At 50.0% G+C, this 25681-nt stretch overlaps 1 protein-coding gene across 1 annotated transcript in view; it reads left to right on the top strand.

Moving 5' to 3' along the window:
* Window positions 1–23648, top strand: part of SMAD6 (SMAD family member 6) — a 44710-nt gene extending 21062 nt beyond the window's left edge. The window contains 1 exon segment of the mRNA XM_080396969.1: window positions 22744–23648. Coding sequence (XP_080253095.1) covers window positions 22744–23285 — 542 coding nt within the window. The 3' untranslated portion in view covers window positions 23286–23648.
* Window positions 23649–25681: the final 2033 nt, after the last annotated feature.

Genomic DNA, 25681 nt, shown 5'->3' on the forward strand with positions numbered 1-25681 from the left:
GTTTCCCAATTCTTGGCTCGAAATCTGATTTTTTTGCAAAAGTAATTTAATCTCAAAGGCAAAAATGCAAGAACCTGTCTAACATTGTGGCATTTTGCATGTTTGTGTCAGATCTGTCACCAAACAGGTTTTGTTCAAGGTGGGGCAGGAAGCCCTTTCCCGCCCAGCCTGATGTATGCCTGCACATCCCAGCATGCTGCAAACTGGGATTGTTCATTTTAAAATACATAAGCAGCAGGGGGGGAAAAAAAAGGTCACCTCCCAAAGTCTTGAGCTGATAAAGAGAGTTGCTTTCAGAGCCCACCACAAAAGTGATTAAGGTTTATGTGAGCGGAGAACGTGTTGTCCACATTAAATGCAGAGGCTCGTTCCCAGTGATGCTTTTGGGCTGCTTTATCTCACCGATGGGAAGGGGCTGCCCTGGCTGGATGTATGCGATGCGATCAATCAGGGTTTAAATGAGGACAAACTAACCAACACCAGAACGTTTCTGAGAGCCAGAAGATAATCCCAGATCAGCCACAGCTCAAATCACTGCCGCTCCATCCCTGCCTTGCAGAAAACATTTCTCTCCTCTCCCCCTTTTCTCCCTCTCATTGAGATTTCTACACAATATTATTTTAATCCAAATACTCCCACCCCTCCTTTTCCCTCTCCCCTTCCCTGCAGGCTCTCTTCCCCCCATGCAGGCTGCGAGAGGCACACAATGAGAAACAGCTGGCTCGAAAAGCGCATTTCCCCTCGGAGCAAGCTGCGCGCGGGGGCCGGGCGAGGGCGAAGCTGGCACCGCGTGGAGCTGGGGCGTGCTCAGCCCCTACTTCACGCTGCTGCCCAGCTCTCCAAAACGCTGCTTCTCCTGGCTCTGTCCTCCCTGGAACACACGGTGGTTTTACGCCTGGGGTCTTGGGCTGGCTTTTGAGCATCGCCTGGATGCCTGTACAGGCGGTGCGGAGGGAGGACCGGGATGCGGGATGTGCTGCACAGCTTTACGACTCGCTGCCATGGCTCAGCCGCCTCCGGCCATCGCAGCACAAGCTTGCTTTGATTAGAGGTTTGTTAAGACATGGCGCTTATTTGTTTCTGCGGGTCAGGCTTTCTCAGTGCAGATCCCTGGGTTTGAGTGCTTGTGGCGTATTGAGCACGGAAGGCATCCGCTGGGATTTTGAGCCATGTTTTTCCACCCTGTTCAAACACTCATGAAGGTCTTGAGCATCCAGAGGATGCTTGCAAGGCTGGCAAGCAAGCTGGGGATTTAACTCCAAGTGAAATTGGTTAAAGCATTAACAAGTCACACCTGTCTGCTTCATTAAGTACCAACACGCCTGCTCGCATCCATCCTTAAGTGCCCCAGAGTTGTGCAGGCAGCACAGACTGGGGAACTGGGGGCTGCAGCTGAAACACCCATCAGGGTTAATGGTTTGGCTGGGGCTGTCGCCCAGGCAGGCATCTCTGCCAGCTCTGGTCGAGCCCTGTGGATGGCAAAGGGAGCTGCAAACAGGAGCTGGCGTTTCCCTGCAGGATTGAGCATCCGCATGCTAGTCCCTTGCAGTGCCTCTCCCAGTGGGGTGCTCTGCTACCCCCGAGCTGTGAGGGCAAGCAGGATCAGGCCACTGTGATGGGTGCAGCCGTGTGCCCTGGCTGCGGGGGGGGTCAGGCAGTGCTGGCACTTGGTGGGAAAATAAATGTCTGCAGCTGGGTCTGATGAAAAAAAGAAATGCAGCTGCAGTAGGTGAGCGTGAGCACAGTTACCTGTGGTGGTTTATTTCCTTAGCAGGGGAAAGAGCATTTCTTTGGCACCTGGGTGAGTGCATTCACGTGAAGGAAACAGCATGGGCTTATCTGGGAGCTTTTATTACTTACTTCTCTTTTAAAGTTGCATTTAATGCTTCTGTCAAGTGAATAAGCTGAAACAATGTGTAAGGCGTATAATGTGCAGGCAGCAGAAATGGTTTTCCACGGTGCTGGATCTTTATCCCGTCTTAACTGACGGTAGCGGGTTGTGACCGTGTCTCCTGGGTGCGATGCTCCCGTGCCACGGCTGTGAGTGGTGCGGGGTCGTACATGCTTGGAGACTTGTGTGGTCTCCAAACTGACTTGGATCGGTGCTTCAAAGGCAACAGCAAGTGTTAAACACGGATACGCTCCCAGACTTGAAGCATCAGGTCACCCTGGTACTTCAAATTCTCTTCCTCTGGTGTGATGAAGCGAACTGTGATGCAGGGAGAAATTCTCCAGAATTCAACATTTCAGAGCTTCAGAAACACAGTTTTTCTGGCTGGCTCAACCTAGCAGCTCTCTGCAGAAGGGGTGATGAGAAAATGCTAGATATGCGTGCCAGGCTGGCTGTGTGCCCCGTGGAGTGCTCCGGCCATCGCTCCCTTCCCGAGGTACCGGCCAGCCCAGCGGCGTTGCTGCAGCAAAAGGCACAGGTTTTTGGGAATACAGTGACTCGAGTGCTCCCAGAGTGGTGCCTCTCTGTTTTGAGTAAGACTGTGGGTGTTTATTTGAGGGAAGAGCAGCTCAGCCAAACATCCTGCTTTTAAACTTGACTTTGCAGCAGTCGGAAAGATGCCTGCAGCTATATTTGTGTGCAGCCGCTGACTGCCGCCGTTGCAAGCGCTCATCTCTGGGCACGAATGGGATTTGCAGCAGGGGCTTAGGAACGGGCTCCCATCGTTCAGGGGTTCCTGCTGCATTAAAAGCTGTGATTGCCTTGTCTTTGCCCTGGAGAAGTGCGGGCTGGTGTAGCGCACGTCCATCCAGATGCCCAACCTCAGGCAGGCAGCTGGGTGTCTCGCAGGCCTCTGAAAATCCCACCCCTTCCCAAAGGAGGGTGTTCGAGCCCTGAGTTTTGAGGCAAAATAAAAAGCAGTGGAAACTGCCAAGTTCTGGGGGTGAGATCTTGCTTTTGGGTCAAAAATGCTGTGGGTTTTTTCCCTCCTTGTTTCAGTCCCAAACACAGCCCTGTCAGGAACTTGGCTCAGTGTCACCAGCAGAATTGGGGACATACTGGTGTTTTGGGGTTTGTAAAGAAACCTGGAGGCCAGGTGGGTTTGGCCAGGGCCAGGGGCTGAGCACCACTCACCCCGTCCTCTGCTGTGTCTCTCTGCTGAGGGGGTGCAGCAAGGGTGTGCCTGGGGGAGGGGGCAAGCAGGATTTATTTTTGTAGGTGTCTTTCTTAGCAACAGGGCTAAAAAAGAAAGGATGCTCTGCCTGCTACATTGCACATAAGAGAAACCCTTTTTCTACTGATGCAGAGACCCTTTTGTGGCTGGGATGGGTCTGTGTTCAGCAGCAGCCTTCCTTTGGCCATCATGGGGTCCTTCAAGCTGCAAGAGAAATCAGTGGTAGCTTTTATTTTTAAAAATTGATTCTGAGATAGGGGATGCATGAATATGAGTTGTAACTTTACCATTTCCTGCACACCACAGTGTTGCGCTTTTTCAGCCCTGGGCTCCTCCAAAAAGTCCATTTAATCTTCTGTCAGCTTCTTTGGTTTTTGCAAAGCTGGGGCCTGCAGTTTGTAGCTGTTAGAGACCATCGGGTGATCTCATTTACCCTCTGCAAGGCCTGGGGTGTATGTGTGCTTTGTTTTCAGCAACACTGAATAATACTGAAGACATCCTTCAGTTACGTAGGTGTAGCTAAATGCCACCAATTACACATCAGTTTTGTGTCCGCAGGTAGAAGGATCCACTCATGTATTTATATTCACAGTCCATTTCCAGCTTGATTTCGTATCCAGAGTAATCCAGGAGGATGACACATTACCCATAAGATTTGAATTCTCTTTGTGAGATGTTGCTTTTGCGTGTCATTACAGAGCTGATAATTTTTGGGGCCATTTTGATGCTGCCTGGGTAGCAGACCTCACACTTAATCACAGATTAATACAGATGCCCATGTCTGTGCTGTTCTTCTAGATACTTAACTGCAGTCATCAGGGAGAAAGAGACACTTGTGGGACACAATTAATCTTCTCTCTGAGGAAGAGGTCTAAAATAGGTCAGATGAGTTGTGCCCCAAAGTTTGCATCACTCACTGGTGGGGAGTGCAGCCACGAAGGTCAGGGCTTGCTGGCACAGACCCGGGATGCTGTGATTTATCCTTGGGTCAGCTGAGCCGGCGGAGGGTATTTGGGTGGTTGCATGTGAAAAAATAATAAAAAAATTCCGTTTCTGAAAGAGGGAAACGTACTGCAGTGGCCACTGAAGCGAACACTAAAGTTCTCTGCAACTTCAACCAGCCCTGGACTATCTCTCTTGTTTAATAGTGGTTGGGAGCATGATGTCATGGGCAGAAAATAGCGCCTGTTGTTATCAGAGTAAAAGTTTAATTTCTTGTAATCTTTTCCTGGGCTGCCGCCCCTTCCAGCCTTCCTCACGGGAACCTGTGAGCACATCTCCAGTCCCTTCCTAATTGTTTTTCCAGCTCCATTACACAACGCGCGTTTGTTTGGTTTTGCAAATTGGTCATGAGCAGTGTCAATAGCTGGAGATACACAGAAAGGGGAATGGACTTTATTTGAGTTTTAGGGCCTTCTAAAGGAACAATGCCAGAATAAATACAGAGTTTTATACTGGGACGCCCTAACTAAACAGCCCTGTGAGCTCGTGGAGAGAGGTTCAGTGGAGTACAGCGGGGATGAAACCATCAGGGTACCCTGAGCATTGAGCGGGACTCGGGATTCATGGGTTGGTTTTTTTCTTTAACGATGGATTTACAAGGAAGTAAGAACATCAGGGCTGGTAACAGCACGCTGGGTGACTTAGCCCAGTTACCTTCCGTCTTTGGAAACTGTGCTACATTTATCAAACTCTTGTCTTAAACTCAGATTTCCATTCCCCTGCTACTGCTGTGTTGTCCTCTGATAAAAACCTTTCCTGTGTGTCTACTCCAGATGGACTTGGGGCAAGTTTGTTCCCATTTATTCTTTATCTCTTTATAGTTACTCCTTCCTCGAAGCTTTGTCGCACAGGCTGAGGGAGGGCGGGTTAGCGCATCATTGCATCGTGAGGCTTGAGCGTTGTGCTGCGTGGTTGCATGAGTTGTACCTTCTCAACAAACTCCAGGACTTCAGATGGGCACCTCAGTGAATGAGACATCCCAGGTCTGCATGGTCTGAGCACGTCTCTGGAGTGACACGGGTGTTTTAAAGCTTTCCCAGCATAGAATCCTAGAACCGTTTAGGTCGGAAGAGAGCTCTGAGATCATCCAGTCCAGCTGCACACCATCTCGCATCACAGTGGCAGCAAGGCAGTGGTTTCTTCGCCATCGCTGTTGTCTCTGAGCATTGAAATGACATCGGTGAGGTCCTATCACTGGGACCTATGGCCGGACCCTTCCATTGGATACAATTGCGTCATTAGAAGCAAGAATCACACTCAGATTTTAAGCTTTTTGGAGCTGTTTCATGGTGGTGATGGCAGAGCCATACCCTGTGTTCGGATGAGTAAGGCTGACTTCATCACTGACGGGAGACTGGAACAGCCCAAGCGTTTCTAAAAAGACAATTTGAACACCCAGGCCAATTTCTGCTCTGAGTTACAGCTGTCTAAATACAACCACAGTGAAGTCAGTTGAGTTACTTTGAATTTCTGGTCAGTATTTGGAGCAGAACCGGGCTGTCCCCACGTGCAGCGTGGAAGAATTTATTTGTAATAAAAAGAGGAAAATATGATGGTGGCTGGAGAGTAAGTAGGGGTTGGAGAATAAGAGTCAGGCTACCCTGCTCATCATGGATTTTTACTGTCCTGCAAGAACTTTCCCTTTAGAAAACAGGTTGCCTCAAATAGCCGTGGTAGCTTGCTGAGGGTACTGGGTTACAACAATAAATAAAAGTGAACAGCACTTCTAGAAATGTGAGGAATGTGAAAATGTTTAAACGATTTAGTATGAGAAAACTTTATTTCAATATTTAATCAAAGAGCATGCTTTCATCTTTAAAACATCGATGTTGAACTCCCATCCAAGTTTCTTCCGGACTTTCTGTGCACTTCATCATACACAACAGAAAGCTGTGATTTGCGAAGCGAGTAAACTTCCAGTTCCCTGCTCCCATTTGCTGCTGTTGTTGCCTCAGACACACCTGAATTACGGTAGAGAAGCTGTTCCGGGGAAAAACTTGTTATTTCCTGCGTTAGATAAGAAGATTTGTATTTATTTGAAGAATTCGAGCTGCAAAACACCGTGTCCAAGCAAATCTCATAAAGCTGGATGGCTTTCCATATGGAAACCGCCCTGAATACAGCTGTGTCAGTCAGCGCAGCATCTCTTTATTTCTGCTGCAGGGAATGTTCACCTCTGCGAAGTGCGTCTCTCCCAGCTGCACCCAGGGGAGCGGCCGTGGCGGGTGGCTGGCGCTAGTTGGGTTCCAGTCATCTGTACCGGTGAGGGGTGCAGAAGTCGGCTGTAACGCATTAGGCTTTGTTTCAAATCTGCCACATGGCATTTAAAAAGAAACCTCTTAATTCCTGAAATGGATGCGTATTAGTGGATGATGTTGGACTTACATAATTTTTGCCTGTATGACATTAAATCTGGTGCTGCATTTCAAAGAGAAAAATCTCAGGACTTCTATCTCTTATGCCGCCTGCTACGCAGTAACTGTAAATCAATTTTTTTTTAAAAAAAGTGACACTGGAGTTACACGTAGTGCAATGACTGGTTGCACATAACCACGCTCCATTTTGGGGTGAGTGAAGGGGATCAGCTTAGTAATGATTTCCATAAGATTGTGACCTTAGGGCCCCTTGGGTCCAGCATTAGCATTAGAAATGTCCCTGTTTGTGTTCTTAAAACCGTCTAAGCGTGCTCCGCTGCGATGGCCTGCTGTGCTCTGATGGGGAGATTTATGCTTCCTAAGTACATTGTAAAAGTTTTATAAAGTAGCTTAAATATTTACACAATAAGCATTTAAGGGAACGGTTATGTTTCTAAGGGAGCTGCTGATCCTTTGGGCCCATCAGACCATGGACATGGGGGGGTTTTTTAACTGTCGGACCTCCAGGAATTTCTTTTTTTTCACCTAACTGTTTTTAAGCAGACAAATGGAAACTCATACACAGGAACCTATAAATAATGTTAATGACCTGGCTTGTATCCTCAAAAGCCAGGAAATTTAGGAATATGACAGTGAGCTGGCCCTTCACTCACTGAAGGGTGGAAGGCATAGCTGGGAGGAGGTGGTGGCACAGGTCCTGGGGGTGACACGTGGCTCTCCCCAAACAGGGGGACACGATGGCCACAGCCACCAAGCCTGGGCAGGAGGCACCCTGCTGGAGGTGCGGCCATTGCATGTGCAGGATCTTGTCTCCATGCAGGGTTTGATCGGTGACTTGCAGCCTGGGGAGCTCCACTGGGGGTTCAGGTGGTGCTGGTGCTGTGGTCTGTAGGTGGCTTGGTATGACACGGGTGGTCTTTATGTTGCTTGGTGATTGTCAAGGATGCATGAGCATCCCCAGTGCTTTCACCCTGCCCTTGAAATGACTTTGGTTGCCCAGTCCTGCCCCTCCACAGCATCCCGCTGGCTGCCGAGCTGGCTGGAGCTGTGCAGCTGGACATGACTTGGGAGCAAGTGCTGGTGGCAGGCAGGCGTTTGCCTGCTTTGCCTTGCACTTGCCCCAGGGCAACCACCTTTCTTTTGCTCCTAAATGTGATTTTGCAAGGCTCCAGCCATGCCGTGTCTCTAGCCTGCCTACAAGGTGCCCGTGTAGCTTTTACTTCTTGCTTCATCCGGCACGAGGCTGCAGGAGTGCCTGTCCTTCAGCCTGGGGAGATGCTCAGTAAGACAGTGCAGCTGCTGGTGGTGAGGAGCTGGGCAGCCTTTGCCATCATGGACATGTTAAGGAAGATGCGAGGGTCTGCCCAGGGGTCCTTCGCTTGGTTTGCTTCAAGGAGAGCAGCCCAGACCCTTGGGGGCAGCCATTCCGCTTCATTTAGGGCCGGCAGGGGATGGATGCCCCCTTGGATGGCAATAAATGAAGAGGCGGCGGAGGGGGGAGCAGCAGCGGGGTGGGCGCCTGCCCACTCTCCTCCCCACTGGTACCCACCACCCCTTCCTTCGTGCTTCCTCAGATGCACGGGGGTTTGGGTGGTGGTTTTTTTTCCTCCTGCTCGCATGACAAACGGATGTTTAGATCAGAAAGGAAATAGGAACACTGTTTTCTCGAAGCAAACAGCCCTTCAAAATAACTCCGGTGTCGTAAGTGCCAGGAAAAATAGCGAAGCCAAAATGTTGTAAGCAAATAATTGGTCTTTTTGTTAAAAGTCTCTTCTTCAGCTCCGAGTTTGCATATTGGAACAGTTGTTTTTAGGTTTTGTTTTGAGGTTTTGCAATTATTTTCAAAGCAAACAGATTCAGTATGTGCTGGATGAGAGATTTTACTGATCCCAGAGTGCTGCTTCCAGGTGATTTCCCTAGGACAGCAGAGCTTTTGGGTGGGAAATTGTAAATACTGTAATTTTGAAGCAAGTATTTGGACCCCATGTGCCCAGTGCTGGGGGGGTCCACCCTGGAGGAGGTGGCCCCAGAGGATGGTGCCCTCTGGGATGTCCCCCCCATCCCTGTCCCCCATCCCCTGCAGGGACGACTCCTGCAGAGGCTTTTGGCCGGCGCTGTGGGAAGAGTCCAGCCTCCCCACGCAGCCCAGCCCAGCCCGCCTGAGTCACCCCTGAGCAGGAAAGGCGCTCGGCATGCTTGGAAAACGGGCTGGAAGGGCAGGCGATGCCCTGCCTGCTCCCTGCCTGCTCCCTGCCTGCTCCCTGCCTGCTCCCTGCCTGCCCCAGGTGATGCCGGCAGCAGCTGCTTCTCCAGGCTGAGGTTCGCTCTGGGGCTAGGGGTGGGTGGCATTGCAGCCTGAGCGTGTGCGCATGGTGCCATGACCCCCCCCGAAACGCTGGTCACAAAGGAGACCTCAAAAGCAGCTCCCTGTGGGAGAGCACCGCTGTCCTGCTCGGTAGCAGGACACGTGTCCTGTCGCTTCGGGGACTTTGTTGGGATACCCAAGTGAGAAGCCCAGTTGCTGCCACCCAGCCCCCGTGGGCACCCAGCCCCCATGGGCACCTGCACAGGACCACGCTGCCCGCCCGGGCACTGGCCTCTGGCTGGCTCCTGGTCTTGTGCAGGGGAGCAGGATGTGTTTAAGATGTAGAAAGTGATGAAGTGTTGCCTGGACGGAGCTGTTTCTCAGACCTGCAGCCATCTAATCCCAGCTTTCGGCGGCTCAGGCTGCAGGCAAAGGGCTGGCTCCGTGCTGGCCCCATGCTGGCTTGGAACCGCAGGCTGCAGACCCGCAGGGGTGTACCCGAGCCCGCTTGGCTCCAGGGGCTCCACAGACATTGTCACCCGTAACCCCCACCACCGCATAGGCATCTGGGTGCTCCCGCGGTGGAAAATCCTGCATTTTGCAGAATTGGTGGGTTTGCTACCCAAGGATGCGGGGCTGAGAGTGGGTCCTGCTCCCTCTTCATCTGCCTGGGGAAGAGCTCGTTAGCGTAATGATTGCAGACACTGTGGTGCGCTGAGCAGGGGGAACAGGTACTTTTTTTTAAACTTTATTTTTTCGTTTGGAAATGCAGCCTCTTGCAGTCATACTGTCACTGTTAAAATAAGGTTTAAATTACAGGGCTGGCTGTGGCTTTTTCCCTTTCTTTCAGAGTTTTTGCCAACTTGCAATTTACTTAATGAAATCCTGCTATTTCGTTTAACAGGGATATTTTTTGCAGATGTTGATTTAACCCAGCTTTATAAAATATGTGAACTGTGCAGTTTCTTTCCTATTTTTAACAATTTAAGGATACTAGTGCAGGAACTTTACAGAGTTTATAACACTGATAGCGTTAGTTTATTTGTACCGTGCAAATACTGGGGTTGAACGGTGAGGCATCCCCACCATCCGCAGCCCCGACGGAAATAGTCCGAAATGTTGCAATAATGAGCAAAAGTTGTCCAGAGTGGGAACTTGTGTTGCTTGTTGGAGCTTTGTGGATGTATTTCTGCAAAATATCCGACCCTGATTTTACACTCAGTTATTCTTCAGGTTTTGTACAGGGGGGGTTCTCTGCATCCATGTGGATATTTTATATATATGATACATACAGAGTGGAGAAGAGAAACGGGTCTGGTTTAGGCTTCTGACAGGCTGCCTTTTTAATGTATAATCCCAGGTGTATTTCCCCCCAGTACGCCTTTATTTTTTAAAAACAATTTCCCTTGAGGGGAGGGGAAGAATTTGCTCTTTCTCCTTCAGCGCTCAGCTGTGTGGAGGGTGTGCAGTGCTGAACTCGTTAGCCATAACGAAGTGTTCACATGTTCCCTTAATCTCCCTGCCCTTGATTTACAAAGAGCCCGACCCGATCTCCTTCCCATTCCCCTCTCGATGGGAAGGTCGTTTACCTGGGTACTGAATTTGCAGAGTTTATAACTGCAGCCCGTGCGTTTCCCCCCCGAAACATCTCGTGGAGGAGTTGCAACCTCGAACCCTGCATAGGCTGGGCCTGAAAAGGTTATTTTTAACTTTAAATTTCAGCTGCCCTCCAAGAAAGGTGAGAGCTTGTCCGAGAAAGGTGAGAGGGGTTTTAATCTGAATGAAGGACCCTTCCTGAGCTCCGCTCATACGCGCACAAATTATTTTAGCTGGGTTGTGTTGAAGGAGTGTTACTGGAAATCAGGAGACCTGGAGGTAACGCTGGCAGCGTCTCTGCCGTGTGCCTCTGGCTGTGGCCGTGCTATAACTTATTAATCCCTTTCTCTTTGAACATCCTGAGCAAAGCTGGAGTTTTGGGGTGTCTGGGATTCGTATCAGCACAGCAGGACAGGATGTAGCCCATGGAGTTCTGTGTGTATTTTGGTATTTTCCTATTTCTTCCCCCTTTTTTTAAAAGAAACTGTGGGTTTTAGAAATGAAAACAAGTCCTCCTTGGCCAGGAAGGGTAATTAGCATGAGTCACCTCCACTCTCCGTGGCAAATACAGTGTTAGGAATTCTGTCATCTGGGAGATGACTGTGAAGATGCTTTCAGAGGCCACACATTGCTGCCTCGCTGGGCTGCAGCGATGCTTGCGAACATTGTGGATTTCATGCAAATACATCCCCCACTTAACCCCGGCGCAAATCTTCTTACTGTTTATCTGCACTTTAATAGATTTACAGCACCATCGCAAAGAGTATAAAAACAAGGTGAGGCATGTTTGGTCTTTGGGGGTGATCTTAGCCAGGCTAGCAGGAGTGCATCTGGGCTGCCAATTTGTGGATTTTACAGAAAAAAAAAGGCCAGGAGACCCCTCCCAGTGCATCCACTGAGGCACCCCAATGGCACAAGGGTTATTCATGGCATTCACAGTGATGCAGGTCCTCCTGCAAAGCAGAAGCCACCAGCGCGGCATCCTTGCTGCTTTGACTGTGAATGTGAGGGACCAGCTATGGGGCTTAAATCCTGAAATGCTTAAGTCATTGTTTAGTCTTTGCTTTAAGTGGGAGTAAGAGCCCATGGATGCTGGCCACGAGTAGTTGTCAGTGGAACGAGCTGCTTGCTTGGAATAAGGGCTGGAATGGACTCAGAAAATGTTTACACGTAAATACATGAAGTAGCTATCAGAAAATCTGGCGTGTGGGTGCACACGCATGCACGCATCCCTCTGCACGTTCCTCCCAGCCCGGCTGTGGCTGTGCAGACGTGCGTGCGTGTGCGAGCAGCAGGGCAGGAGCCATCCCCGTACTCCCTTCCAGTGCCGCAGGACCCGAGCCCGGCCTCTGCCTCGCCGGCTGCCTGCCGCTGGGCTCTTCCCATGGCTGCTCACACCGCCTATGGACTCCATCCCCATCGCTTTTAAATTTTCCAAGAGATAAGAACCCTGAGACCTCCCCATACAGGTTTATCCTTTCAGCATGACCAAATTGGCTTGCACACCGGAGGGATTGTTTCCTTGCAAAGGCCACGCTGGCACCCAAAATCCTTTAATTCCCTCTGAAACTTTGGCAAATCCATCATGAGCGAGGACTTGAAGCAGCCACGGGTGGCATGACGTGTGGTGGCAGCCGTGGAGCCGTGGAGCCGTGGCTCCCGTCTTGCGGTGCTTGCTCAGACAGCAGACAGCGAGGCTCGGGGAGGGCTTTATCAGGAGAAGGATCTTGGGCTTTGGCCACCGAGAACAAAGCCTGAATTTCCATTTCACTCTCAACCCTGCCTGCTTCCCATGTATGTGAGGGCACTGATACCGTGCTGGGAAAAAAAAGCATTTTTAAAGGATGCTGGGGGAGAATTGTGAGGTGAGGGGGAGTATCGGCTGGAGCCCTTCTTGGGGGGCAGAGCATGGGTTGGGATGGGGGACCCACAGCTGGTCTGGGTACTAGCAGGGATTTGGGACAAAAGCCTGAGCTTTTTGTTGTCCCAGAGGTCCCAGACTGGGGTCTCATGGCTGCCCAGCACCAGCCTCTGCACCCAGCCGGCCAGGGAGCAGCAGAGCAGCTCATTCCCAGCCCATACGGAGCAAAACATTTGGTGGGTACCTGCTCGTGGCCACCGGGGAGCCTCCCCAGCCCAGCACTCCTCCATCACAGCTGGTTTTCCATGTTGGTGATAGTTCCCTCAAGATTTTACAGTCCTTCATTTTTGCACTGGTATTGGCATCAAGTTGACAGACATTTGCCTCCAGCACCTTGGTCTTCTCCCGAAGGTGCTGCTTCAAGGAAATCGGGGTGGCCTTGGGTTTTTCACCCTGCTCGATGCTTCTCATGTCATCTTCCTCAACTTTGAAACCCTGTGGTTTATTCTCAGGGGTAAATCCAATAGAGGTGCAATAGCAGAGTAAAGCTGACTTTGGTCTTGCTCCGGAGAGAACAGCTCGGCATGGAGCGCAATTGCAGGTTCTCAAAATATGTCTGATGGGGGCATTTTATTGGGTCTTGGCTTTGATTTTCCTCCCATGAAAGCATCTCCGCTCATTTTCTGGGTGGTAACAATATAAAAGTGCAGCAGAGCTGCCACAGTCGCAGCCTTTTCGTTTTCCATGTCCTGTGTGAGCTCTTAAGCCTGAAGTTTCCAGTTTTGCTGGTGTTTTGGGGAGTGGGTTTTGCATGACCAGTCAGGGACATCTGAAGGAGGCCTCATGTAGGGGAACCACCAAGCATTTGCCTTCTGGAAATGGCAAATTTTGGTTGTTATAGAAGGGAGCTGAGCTGTAATTTGGGGTTGGGGCTGTGCTGGGAGCAGTGTGGGTAGGTGCTGGTGTGCTGCCTGGCTGCCAGCCCTCTTTGTTTGGAGGAGCTCAGGGTTTCCTGAGCTTTAACCTAACCACCAGAGGGAAGAAAAGGCTTGTTTTGTTTTGTTTTGTTTTGTTTAATCTGCTGCTTTTCTCTGGAGCAGGTGTCAGTGTCAGGCACCCTATGCTGGATTAGTGATCCTGCTGCCACCACGGATGCTCCAGTGCTCTTAGCAAACATGGCAGCGTGGGGAGGCTAAAGTGAAGCATCTTTAGGAGCATCTCTGCAGCCACCTTAGCAATGTCCTCACCAACGCGGCATCTGGCTTCCCAAAACAGCTCGGTCACCTCAGTGCCCCCTCCACCCTGGCAGAAACCCCATCATTTAGTGCCAGTGTGAACCAGGCAGGGGTTTGGTTCAGGTACAGCCCGAGCCTCGTGCCTCTGGACCGTCACCCTCCAGTAAGATGATTCCCAGGCTGAGCTGGGAGCCAAGCCCGGCACCCAACGTGCTCTGCCTGAGAGGCGTGATGGAGGCGGAAAGTGGTGTTATTCTTATTTCTCTTCAGAGGGACCTACTAATTAGTTTCTGCTTTTAAAATGCTTTGAAGTGCTCAGCCGAAACTTCTCTATGAGCAAAAACCATTATTATTCATTTATACCATTTTCCAGAGTCCCTGCTCCACCGCGGGATGTTCCAATTTGCTGCAGCTCTGGTCATTGAGCAGATTATTTCCCTCCCCGAGGGCATCAGTCAGGATTTCTAAGAGCACCTAAAATTGCTCTGCAAAGCCAAAATGGGTTTGAAAGGCAGAGGAGAGCTCAGGAGGTCCCGCAGGATGTAGGGCCAGCCCAACTTCTGCCCACCAGCCCAGCCCAAGTCGGATGCGGTTGGCGTAGCCGGGATTGCAGCAGGCGGCCCCTGGATTAATTAATAGCGAGTGCTGGCGCAGCTCCAGGTGGGAGCGGCGCTGGGAAGGGAGCTTTGGACATTGCGGCGGCAGCTAAAAGGGAATTCTGCCATCGGGTGATTTATGGGGTGATTTCTCTTGGATTCTCAGCGTTTTTCAGGCTCTGGGAGAAAAAAAAAGAAAAAAAAAAAGGATTGCATATACAGTTGTTTGGAAGAGAAAAAAAAAGGGGTATTTCCCCCCATTTTTTTGTCCCAGTGTCCCCCACCCTCGCAGTCCCACCTTGCAGAGGGCAGTCAGGGAACGAGCCTTCTCCCCTCCAAGGGTAGTCTGTGCCTTGCCCAGCTGGCAGGAGGTGGCAACCCCAACTAGATGATACTCGGAAGATTTTCAGCGAACCTCCTGATTTTACGGAAAATGAACAGGGAGACATTCCCCCCACCTCATCCCCTGTGTCTTTCACCAGCTCGTTCCTCTCCCCATTTTTGTGGCTGGCTGGGGTGCAGGGTGGGGGCACCCGGGGGCAGGCAGCGGGGATGCTGCGGATGCTCACGGAGGTGCCGCGCACGACCCGACCCTGGGATTTTGCTGGGCTTGGACTTACCCAGGGCTGGTTTCCAACAGGGGAGAAGTCTCAGCCAAATTCTGGCTGATGACAGGTCTGGTGCTTTCATAATTGGCAGCCAACATAGGTGATTACGTTTTGGGCTCCTTTTGAAGATGTATTTACATTGTTGTGTTAACTTTTACATGCCAGGTATAAAGCGGTTACATGCACAGCCCAGGAACTTTAAAGCGATGAATGTGCCTGTGAAAGCTGTGAGCAAGGGAAGCTGAGATTATATGGAGACTGCTCGACTCAAAAAAAAAAAAAAAAAAAGATCACCTAAATCTCTGAAAACACTGGCCTTCAGAAGTAACACATAAAAATGTCAGTGAAAAATACCTGCGTTGGGCTTTTCCAGTTTTCTTACTTTCTAGGACTTTTCACCCTTGGCTGAAAAGACCTTTGTAAACCATGCAGGGGAGCTGGAAAAAAACCCTGCTGAAATACCTTAAAATCATGTTCTGGAGTACGTATATTAATGGCCAGAGAAGGTACATTTAGAAACAACTCCTTGAATTTAACTTGAGAATAAGCTAACTGACGATGACTTACAAATTTCCGGGCAGAACTAAACGTGGCATGTGTTTTTCTTTGAAGGATATAAAAAAATTAGCATGAGCTGATGATTTTGCAGAGTGGTTTCTTTTATGCAGAGAAAATTGTTTTCATTCTAATTCTTGGCATTGGCTCCTGTCCTGTGTTGCTTTTGTTTCTTGGGCTGCCATGGAAATGTCCCCCTTTCTCCCCAGGCCTCTCCACGCACCTCTTCCACCGGCTCTGTTGCCTGTCAGACCCTTTTTTGAACTAATTTAATTAATTAACCCAGCACAAGTGTTCTTTTGAGTTAATCATCTACTGGGTTAACAAATTAAATTGGCTCACGGAGGAGGCTGGGGAGCACCAGAGCTCTGATCCGAGGTGGAGGCTGGAGGAGGAGGAGGAAGGTGGCTCCTCCACGGCGGGTGCGGTGGCAGTAAGGGCGCTTTTCGGCGGCCGGTGGCACTTGCTTTGGTGTTGGGTTTTGCCAGATGGGTGAGCTGAACTGCTCTTCACAGTTGCACAACAGCCACATCCAAACATGAGGAACACGCCAGAGCCATGCTGGGGTTGGAGGAGATGGCACCCCACCACAACAGTGTTGACACCAGATTAATTGTAATATGAAATCAGTGTCTTATTTTATAATTGGGGTATGAGGTGGGCTGAACCTTTATGTCTCAGCAGAGCAAAACAGAAGTCTGGGGGAGAGCTTGATGCTCTGCAGCGTGGAGAAGGTCAGAGTCATGGAATGGTTTGGGTTGGAAGAGACCTTAAAGACCACCCAGTTCCAACCCCCCTGCCATGGGCTGGGACACCTTCCACCGGACCAGGTTGCTCCCAGCCCCGTCCAGCCTGGCCTTGGACACTGCCAGGGATGGGGCACCCACAGCCTCTCTGGGCAGCCTGTGCCAGCGCCGTGCCCCCCTTACAGCAAAGAATTTCTTCCTAATATCTAACCTGAACCCATCCTCTTCTAGTTTAAAACCATCACCCCTGGTCCCGTTGCTACAGACCCTGCTAGGTCCACACTAGGTCTAGGCTGCTGTCCCTGTGGCTGACCTCGGTCATCGGCTGGGGAGCTGGTGACAGTTGTTCAGGGCCTCTGTGAATCAGGGAGCAAGGGTTTCTTGGCGAGAGCTGGGACATGAAAGGATCCTCAGTTGATTCTGAGCCTTAAGGAAAAGTTTTGGGAAGAAGCTTAGGGGGCTGTCCAGCCCCCTGCTTGCACCCAGCTGCCATCTCCTTGCCCAGACCTGTTGTCCTGCCGTAACAGACAGCTTCTTGCTTCCTCGGAGAGACCTGGAATTAATTGGAAAAGGGAACTAAACTGTCCTTGTCCTCATCAGGGCTTTCCCTGACTTTTCACTGGGGGACAGCATGGAGACCCTCCTGCTGCCTTTGCTCTCCCAGTGTCTCCGGGGCCACCGAGGATGGCAACCCCGGTCCTGCCCAGCCTCCCGCGTTCAGCTGGTGGGCTGGGGACATTCCCTTAAATATATCTGGTGGATCCAGCGTCGGAGTGCTCCAGCAGGCTGGCCAAGCCACAGCTCACCAAGGGCTGCAGCTCCTTCGAGGGTGGGAAGGTGCCTCCAAAGTCCCACCCCACGGCTCCCGGTGAGGAGGGGCAGACAGATGGTGGCCGCTTTGTGGGCCTGTATCCCCAGGGCATCTGCACGGGGGTGCCCTGTGTGTGGGGCAAGATCAGCTCCCCCCCCGCACTGGGAGGGGCTGGTGCTGGGGTGGATGCTGTGGTGCTGGCTGCAGTGCGGGGGCTCTCAGGGGGGCCGCAGTGATGCATTCCAGCTGAAACTTGTAAGGCAGAGGTATTTTAAGTATATTGGCTTAACAAAAATGGTTGTGAGCTTTGCTGGGGCAGATTGACAATTATTTTTTTTTTTTTTTCAGGGCCATAAAAATTCCATTTCTGCTGTGGAAAGTTTTAACCCCTTCCTTACCCTGGAGCTTGTTTCAAAGGGTATTAATGGGGGATTCTTTTAACCAGTTGCTCCCCAGTGAACTTAAAAATATTTTTGGGAAATGTACGTGTTCTTTGTGCTGGGCTTTTTATCTGGACTTTGTTTACAGTGACCTGTGTATGGCTGTAACCATCCTGCTTCCACGCTCTGGCGTGTTGGGTAGTATAAGCATGCATCTGTGCTGTGGCAGAGGTGAGAAAAGCCTGAGCCTGTATCTAATAGAAGCTGAAGTGGGATAAAACTGGATGGAAAGATGGTGGCAGTTGAGAAAGGATGTAACTGAGCTCCGTGGCTAGAGAAGCCTCAAGCTGCCCCGTGGTGCAGGAGTACGGGAGGATGGGACATGAAACTGGGCTGTGAGCTGAGTTGTGGGGACACCTGAATATCTCACTTCATCTCTTCAGGTGCCCAGATGTTCACTCGAGTCCTCATCACATCTGGAGAGAGCAGTGATGTTTGGGTTTTACGTGCATGGTCTTCCCTGTGGGTGCCTCTTAAATGTTTTTTGAAAACCCATGAGTGTGGTTTGGGGTTAGGTGGGAAAGGTGGGGCTGACATCACCCATTCCTCGTGGAATGCTTGGATAAACAACACAGTGCCACGCGTGACTGTTTCCTCAGGAGTCTGTGTGAAAATGGGAATATTCCTCAAAGCACTGCGGCAAACTTCCCTTCTCACCCGTTTCCCTACACAGCAAGGTCTTACTTGCAGCCAAATACCGTGGGGGCCATTTGACCTGCTGAGAAGAGGTTTGGTGGCTTTGGAAGAGCCCAAGCATGAATCAGAGATGTTTCATGAGTTCTGTGATCTGCCCATGTTTTCCATCCCGCTCTGAAGTGCAACATCAAGCAGTGGGACTGTGCAGCATTTTGTTTTGGAAAAAAAGCATCTTTCTTTTCCCTTTCAGTGCGCTGCTTTGAACTTCACTGGCATAAAATGCTGTCAAAGCACAAATAATAGAAAACCTCGAGTTATTTTCTTTACCTCCACACTCTGCAGGGAGCAAAAGCAGCAGTGCTGCTAACGCTGTGAGGATTTACAGTATTTGCTCTTTGCATTTATTCCCGTACCCAGATTTCTTTTGCCTGAGCTGCGCATTAAGTTCTGGTTTTGATTCCCTGACTTGCTTCCTATCTTGTTTTTTTATCTTAAATTGTTTGAGTTTCCTTTTGGATGTGTCTGCTGCGAGGCATCGCTGCAGCGGAGGAAACGGCACTTGGAGGAAGGAGTAAACAAGAGCCAGGGTTTCAGCCCATCCATCTGATCGATAAAGGTGGCTTTGATGGAGGAGATAGCCCTGACGCCAGCCTAAATGTAGCTGTTAGAAGTTGTAGCTGCCTGCAATGATAGTTGTTAAAAATGTATCGTATACCATCGAGGGAGGCACTGCAGGACTAAAACATTTTTCTTTCTTCAAAAAGGAAGCTAACAGGCCTGCCTCTGTTCCAGCAGAAAGGGGGTGGGTGGGAGGACAGAAAAAAGAAGTGGATTTTCTTGTCTGTGCATAAAGGGCAGTGTGGAAAAAGAGGAGGAAAAAACTGAGTATTTATTTAAAAGGCAGAGGACACGCTTTTCTGCCGGCCGCCCCTGCTGTCTGCTGAGTGGTAGTGGCTAATAGCTGGAGGCGAAACTAATACTTGGCAGGGGATAAGACACAGCGCAGGCCCCCTTGTATCAGGGGCTTGCTAAAGTGCTTGCTTTATGTCAGGGCTGCGAGAGGAGTTCATCTTTTCAGGATTTGGTTGAGCGCGCTGGGAGATAAAAAAGGCAAAGGACCCCAGCGTGGCATGGGGGGAGCGAGGCAGCTGGCAAGGGCGGCGCGGGATGGGGCTGGGGGGGAAGAGGGACCCTGCCGAAAGCCTTCTGGAGGGAGAGGCTCTTCGGATGAGCCTTTTAACAGTCTCCTTTTGGGATGTTTTATTTGCCTGCACACCACAGACAGGTTGCTTTGCGGCTGGTGCATGGCTTTTAAAGCCTTTCTTTCTAAAGCTCCATAGAGGGGTGGAGAGGAAACTTCAGCTGCTTGATGTGTAGTTACCTAAAACTCAATGTCCTCGCCCATTTGAAGGAGCACAGGACACCTCTGGGAGCACTTTGAGCTGGCAGAGCTGGCCCTGCCAGGCAGGAGCTGTGACAGAGAAGAGGAGCATGTTGGCGGGGGGTGTTTCACCCTGCGAGACGCGTGCATGTACGGGTAGACTGAAGCTCATGCCATAAATTGCATGGAAGTTATTTTAATAAGGCTGTTTCAGATGAGTGAAAGCAGGAGGTGTAAAAAAAAAGCTTCCCCTCTTCTCAGTGTGTGTGTAGATTTGATGATTTTGCCAAAATATTTGCCAGTTCCTGGAAAGCAGAGATGGCATGGGGGTGGTGGCACCTACGGCGAGATGTTCGTGTAGAATAGACACTGGTTTCCTCCTGCTTTGCTTTCCCCCACTAGGTATGTTAATTTGCAATAAACCCTAGGAAACACCTATTTAAATATTTATTGTTGACTGTTCCCCTGATTAATTCAGCTGATGGGGAAACCTGAGTTTTGAAGTTATCCCATACTTGGTCTGTAAGGGAAGTACGGGGGCTGAGTGGTAGTTTCTAAAAAATGTAATAACAAAACCAACTTACCTAATGGGCATGCAGGGCTTTGTGGAGGTCGGGAGGTTAAACAGATGCAGAGCTCAGTAATTGCTACCAGCCTCTGGGCCTGGCAGATGAAAAGCTCTGAGCTTGTCTGTAGCCCCCCAGCATCACTTGAGTGGGATGACAGCAAAATTTGGTGTTTGAGAGGAGTTCTGGAAAGGTGTTGGGAGCGTCTTGACTATATTTTGTCCCAGGGGAAAGATGACTGTGGGAACTGGATGCTGTGGAAGAGGCACCTGCAGATGAAGCTCAGTTACTCAGTGCCTCTTCCTTCTGCTGTCGCATCATTTATGAACTACATCTTGTGTCACCTCTTAAAGAAAATCTGGAACTATTTGCTGTAGTGTATTTTAAAGAGCAGAACACACTCACAATGTGCATGGTGGTAGACCAAGAGGTGTTATCAGAGAAAGTCAGAAGGTTTTCATCCATGCCAAGCTCTTGATTTCAAGGGGTTGTACAGACGTAGCCAAGGATGGTCTTGCTTCAGTAACGTTCAGTTAGGTAAGACTGTTTGGGTCAGATCTGTGTTAATGCCATTAACATTGTTAACGTAATTTTTGCAACTGCTGCAGAAATACTGCAGAGAGGTTCTGAAACCTTTTGTCACCAATTTTATCAGTTTCTGTTCGTGGTGTAGATGTTAGTGCATCATATTGGCACTAGGCAGCTGTGGAGGGTTTCTAACCCAGAATTGCATTTGAATCTTCTCTTCCTTCTTTAAAACTCCTTGTATCGTCTGGCTGGTGCTTTGCAAGGCATCATGAGGTACTTCAGGAAGGGTCAAGTCCAGTCGTCAGTATTTAATGATGTGCTTGGGTACAACATATTCATCATGCACTTGCCGATGAAGTCATTACTATTTCAGAGCAAGTTGGGTTGTTCGTTTAACTCCTGGCGATCCGGATGCAGGATGGTCATTTGACATGGCAAAAGAAATACTGTTATTGGCCAAAGAGTAAGAATGGTGAAGAACTTTAGGTTTTGCTGATACTTGCTGGTAGCAGAGTATGGCATTAGGATGAGCTTATTACAGAGTGACTCTGGGTGGTTTCCTTCGAGGATGGCTCAGAAGCAAAGAGACACAAAGACCCATTGTTGCCACTGTGATGTGGTGCAGTGGCCCACCCCACCACAGGGGCTGTGGCTGGGGGACAGGACCTTGTCCCTGGGGAAAGAAACCCAAGTTTGCTTCACCTGGCTCTGGGATGCTGCCATTGCCCTCACCAAGAGTCTTCACCCATTTCCCTGCTGTGCAGAGCCACTAACTCTGACTCCAAGGGGAGCATCTCACCCACTTGTGCTCAGCAGGGCTTTTCCCATGCCTTAGGTGGCCCAGGACATCTCCTCCAGTGTTAGTGGGCACAAAGCTGTTGGCTCGCTCTTCCATAAAGGTTTGCCATAAATGCAGGGAAATGGTGTTGCTTTTCCCAGTGGGGTTGAAGTGTCTTGATTGCTGTGGGGTTTCCTTCCCGGTTGTGGATAAAATATGCGTCAGTCTGAAAAGGGGCTGTTGGTGGCCATGCTGGGTCCTAAAAAAAATGTAAACAGATGACGGGGGAGAAGGGGGCCAATCTGGCATTTCTGGGGTGGTTTAGACCTGTAGCAGGTGAAGGGGTCGGTGCAAGATGATGAGCATCACCCATGGCAAAGGGCATCCCGCTGCCTCCCCGTCTGCCTGATTACCCTCCCCCCCACAATCCCTCCATCTCCCTCCCCTTAAATTTGTATGGTTACAACTCAAGTTAAACTCTAACAAAGCCGCTTAATTCAAAGATTGTTAATGGGGAGGAGAGCTCGTTCCCCTCCGGGGTAATTTGAGCCTGAAAAGAAAGGGGGCTGCGGGGCTGCGCTTGAAATCCGGTGCGTCAATAGGGTCTCTGAAGCAAAATAATGGCATCACCTCGCGTGCGAGTTAATCGGACATGATGGCACGAAGGCAGAGGGGTCAGCAGGCCGCGGGCGCGTGATATATTGTCAGGGAGCTTAATGCCAGGCACGGAGCGAGGCTGACTTGATGGAGAGCTCCTGGCCTGAGATTTCAGGGTGGATTTCTTTTAACTGGTGTGGTAGGAGCAGGAATGATGTTCGGCAAGAGGTTTGTTTCCCCTCTTCGGGGCTTTTTTAGGGCTGAGAGTTTCCATCTTCCTTCTGGAGGCATCATAAATCAAGCAGCTTTCTGGCAGTCTGCGTCCCTCCTGTCTTTCCTGAACGTAATTCCTAGAAAGAAGAGACATTTCTCATTGTCCTGGAGTGAGTTCCAGTGGCTTTGTAGGAGAACATACATAGTTCATAGCAGCTACTCCCCCTTGGCATGAAACGCTTCCTCAGATTTCATGTTCCCCATGGGAACATCGGCATCACTGTCAAAGAATAATCCATGGCAGAGAGAACTGTCGGGTCAGTCATCCAGGCACTCCGTGGACATCCCTGCGTTCCAGCTCAACACAGGTTGGCCTTGGGCAGTGGGGTGCAGCACCGCGGCGGAGCTTGGGGACCTGCCGCGCTGCAGGGTGGCTGAGCGGCAGCGGTGCAGTGTCCATGCTGGCTCCTGGTGGCAGAAACCCACAGGGTCCCGGCGGCTGGGTGCAGGGCTGAACATTGAATTAGAGAAGAGAAAGAGGCATCGAGCTTCATGGGAGCTGGCGGGTGGCCCGTTGGGTCACTAACCTTTGCTTGAGCCTTCTTTCTTGGTGGCGTTTGACATAACTGGGGACGGGCTTTGGGTTGGACGCAAGTTTTGGGTTGAACCAAGTTCATTTCCCACATGAGCAAAGCCAGCGGGTGGGGAGAGCCGTTTGCTTACCCTCCATCCCTGTCTTTTCCCAGGCGATCACAGCAAACCCTGACTCTTCCCTGCTTTTCCCCGCAGATGCCAGTACGTCGCCCGATGCCGTGAAGAGGAGCCATTGGTGCAACGTGGCCTACTGGGAGCACCGGACACGCGTCGGCCGCCTCTACACAGTGTACGAACAGTCTGTCAGTATATTTTATGACCTACCTCAAGGAAACGGCTTCTGCCTCGGACAGCTAAACCTGGAAAACAGGAGCGAGACTGTGAGAAGGACTCGAAGTAAAATCGGCTATGGGATCTTACTTAGCAAAGAACCGGACGGTGTGTGGGCTTACAACCGCAGTGAGCATCCCATCTTCGTCAACTCCCCGACACTGGACATCCCCAACTGTAGGACTCTGATAGTGCGCAAGGTGATGCCGGGCTATTCCATCAAGGTGTTTGACTACGAGAAGTCCTGCCTCTTGCAGCACACGGCCGATCTGGATTACGCGGACGGGCCCTACGACCCGAACAGCGTGCGGATTAGCTTTGCCAAAGGCTGGGGGCCGTGTTACTCGAGACAGTTTATCACGTCGTGTCCTTGTTGGCTGGAGATTTTACTCAGTAACAATCGATAACGGTCAGCCTCTGACGTAAGGAAAAAAAAAAAAAAAAAGACACAGACTATCCCAAATATCATCTACCTAGATTTAATATAAAGTTTTATATATTATATGAAAATATATATTATACTTGTAATTATGGAGTCATTTTTACAATGTAATTATTTATGTATGGTGCAATGTGTATATGGACAAAAAACAGAAAATGCACTTTGGCTTATATAATTCTTTCAATACAGATTTTTTTAAAAAAGAAAAATTATACAGCAAAAATAGGAGAAAGCCCTAATTTTGATGTATGGTTTTTTGAAATATTATTAATACCCAGACAAAAAGCTAATACCAGTCACTCATTGATAATAAAGTATTCACATTATAGGGGGGGGGTTTAATTGTCTTTTTGTTTCCCCCCCTCCCCGACTGAAGTCTGCAGCAGTATCTGCTTGAGCACTCTTCAGTCAGGGGGTATTTCCAGAGGGGTGACCACTGTCTCCCATCTCAGCCAGGACCCTTAGAAAAGCAGCAAATGAGTTGCTGGAAGGCTGCAGCTGTCTCCAAGAGGGTAAATGAGGACAGTTTGGGAGCCGGGGAGCAAGCGGAGAAGGTGAGAGGAAAATCTCCCCTAGCTGTTCTTGCTCAGGGTTCTCTGGTCTCTCTGATGACCCAAACATGATGGAGACATCCTGAAGGTGAGCGTGCATGTTCGTATTTGTGCAAATTGATGGTTGTCATTGCAAATCAATGGGTACCGGTGCTGGTAGAAAGAGCAGAACAGACCGTGGCCCTAAAAGCTGCCCAGTAGGACCAGTTTGCATTATCGACCTCGCACAGGGGTTGGCTGTGAGTCCGGTATCTCCTGGACGTGTTTGTTGGTTGAGAAACAAATGGTGGTTTTGGACAACTCACAGTTGGGCGGATCCTCAGTTGGAGACACTGTAGCATGGCCCGAGTTTTGGGAACCTCTCCAGCAACTTGAAATCAGGCGGCGGTGAGCTGGGTGAGGTCTGTGCAGCTTTGTCCTGTAGATCTCCCAGTCTGTCGTCTGGGCAATAAACTGATACGGGGTTGCTTGGGAAGAACATGTTTGCTCTGAGGAGCAGTTGCAGCCAGAAGAAGTCCTGGTGAAATGAGCTTGACTTGGCTGATTTACTTTCTCTGGAAATCCTGGATAAAATCAGGCATTTTGCTGACTTCTGCATGAGCTTGGCTGCTGTCAGCGCGCTAGCACCCATGCGCTTGCATGGGCAGGTTGGACATTGCCTGGCTTTGTTTGGTTAGTAAAGTTATTTATTGCCAGTGCCTAGCGTTGCCAAGTCTTAGAGTTGTATTGCAAATCTGTGTACGTTGGATTTTCATAAAGCCCCGGCCTCTGGAGTCCGGTGACTGCAGAAGCACCTCGGCTTTTACGCAACAAGACCTCCTCAATGGTTCAAAACGCAGAGAGTAAAATAGGATGTAAAGTTATTATTAAAGAACCCTCCTGATGCATGTCGGGGTCGTGCATTTTGGCAGCTGGACTTGGTGTTTCTACAGCAGCCCCGAGCGAGGGTGGGGAAGGTGGGGACGCATCCCGTCAGGGGGACGTGCAGGCCTGGGGCGTGTCGGGGGGAGACGGGCAGGGAATGTCGCAATGACGTTTCCGCTGTCATTTTTCAAATTATAACCACGCTTGATATTTAATTGGGACCACATTGGCTGAATTCATGCAGCATCAGTATTAATACTTGACATCATTAATTTTTGTTCGTGTTACAGCCATTGTTGTCAGGGAACGCTGTCAAAACATGTCATTATCGTTTAAAGCCAGATTTTTTTCATCCCCTTTGGCTTAGATCTGGTGTGTCCTGCCATACCACCTACATCACTCACTGTATCACTCACGCCATTGGTCAAGGGGCCGTTGTTATGTTTGGGGCTTTTTTAAGAGATCTTTGTTAATACCGTCCTCATTTTAACGGGGAAGGATCAGCCAAAAGCCGAATTGTTTCTCCCCATTTCCTTTTCCCTGGCATTTCCCACCACCAAACCCAGAAGGTTTGGCCTTTGCAGCCTGAGCTGGCTGCTGCCTCCCTCCCTGTCCTCGTGTGCACGCACAGGGATGCAGCAGTGCTGTCATCTTCCACCTTCTGCCCTCTTCTTCCATGTTTTGGACAAAATGGCACCAAGAATGGACATTGTTGTTTGCTTTTATACCACCCACAAGAGACCTCACCCCAGTGCCCCAGAAGCGGCTGTTCATGGGCTGTTGGTTTTCCCTGACTTCACGCAGTGCATTTGCAGCGCAGCTGGGCTGGTCGGGCAACTTGCTGCTATTCCGGGTTCGCATCAGCGAAAGGATTTTTGTGGATTGAAATTTGAGGGTTAACTATGGGGTTTCCCTTGCGCAATCCACTGATTGTACTTAATTTTTT

This window comes from Falco punctatus (genome assembly GCF_963210335.1).
Source record: "Falco punctatus genome assembly, chromosome: 7".
NCBI lineage: Eukaryota > Metazoa > Chordata > Aves > Falconiformes > Falconidae > Falco > Falco punctatus.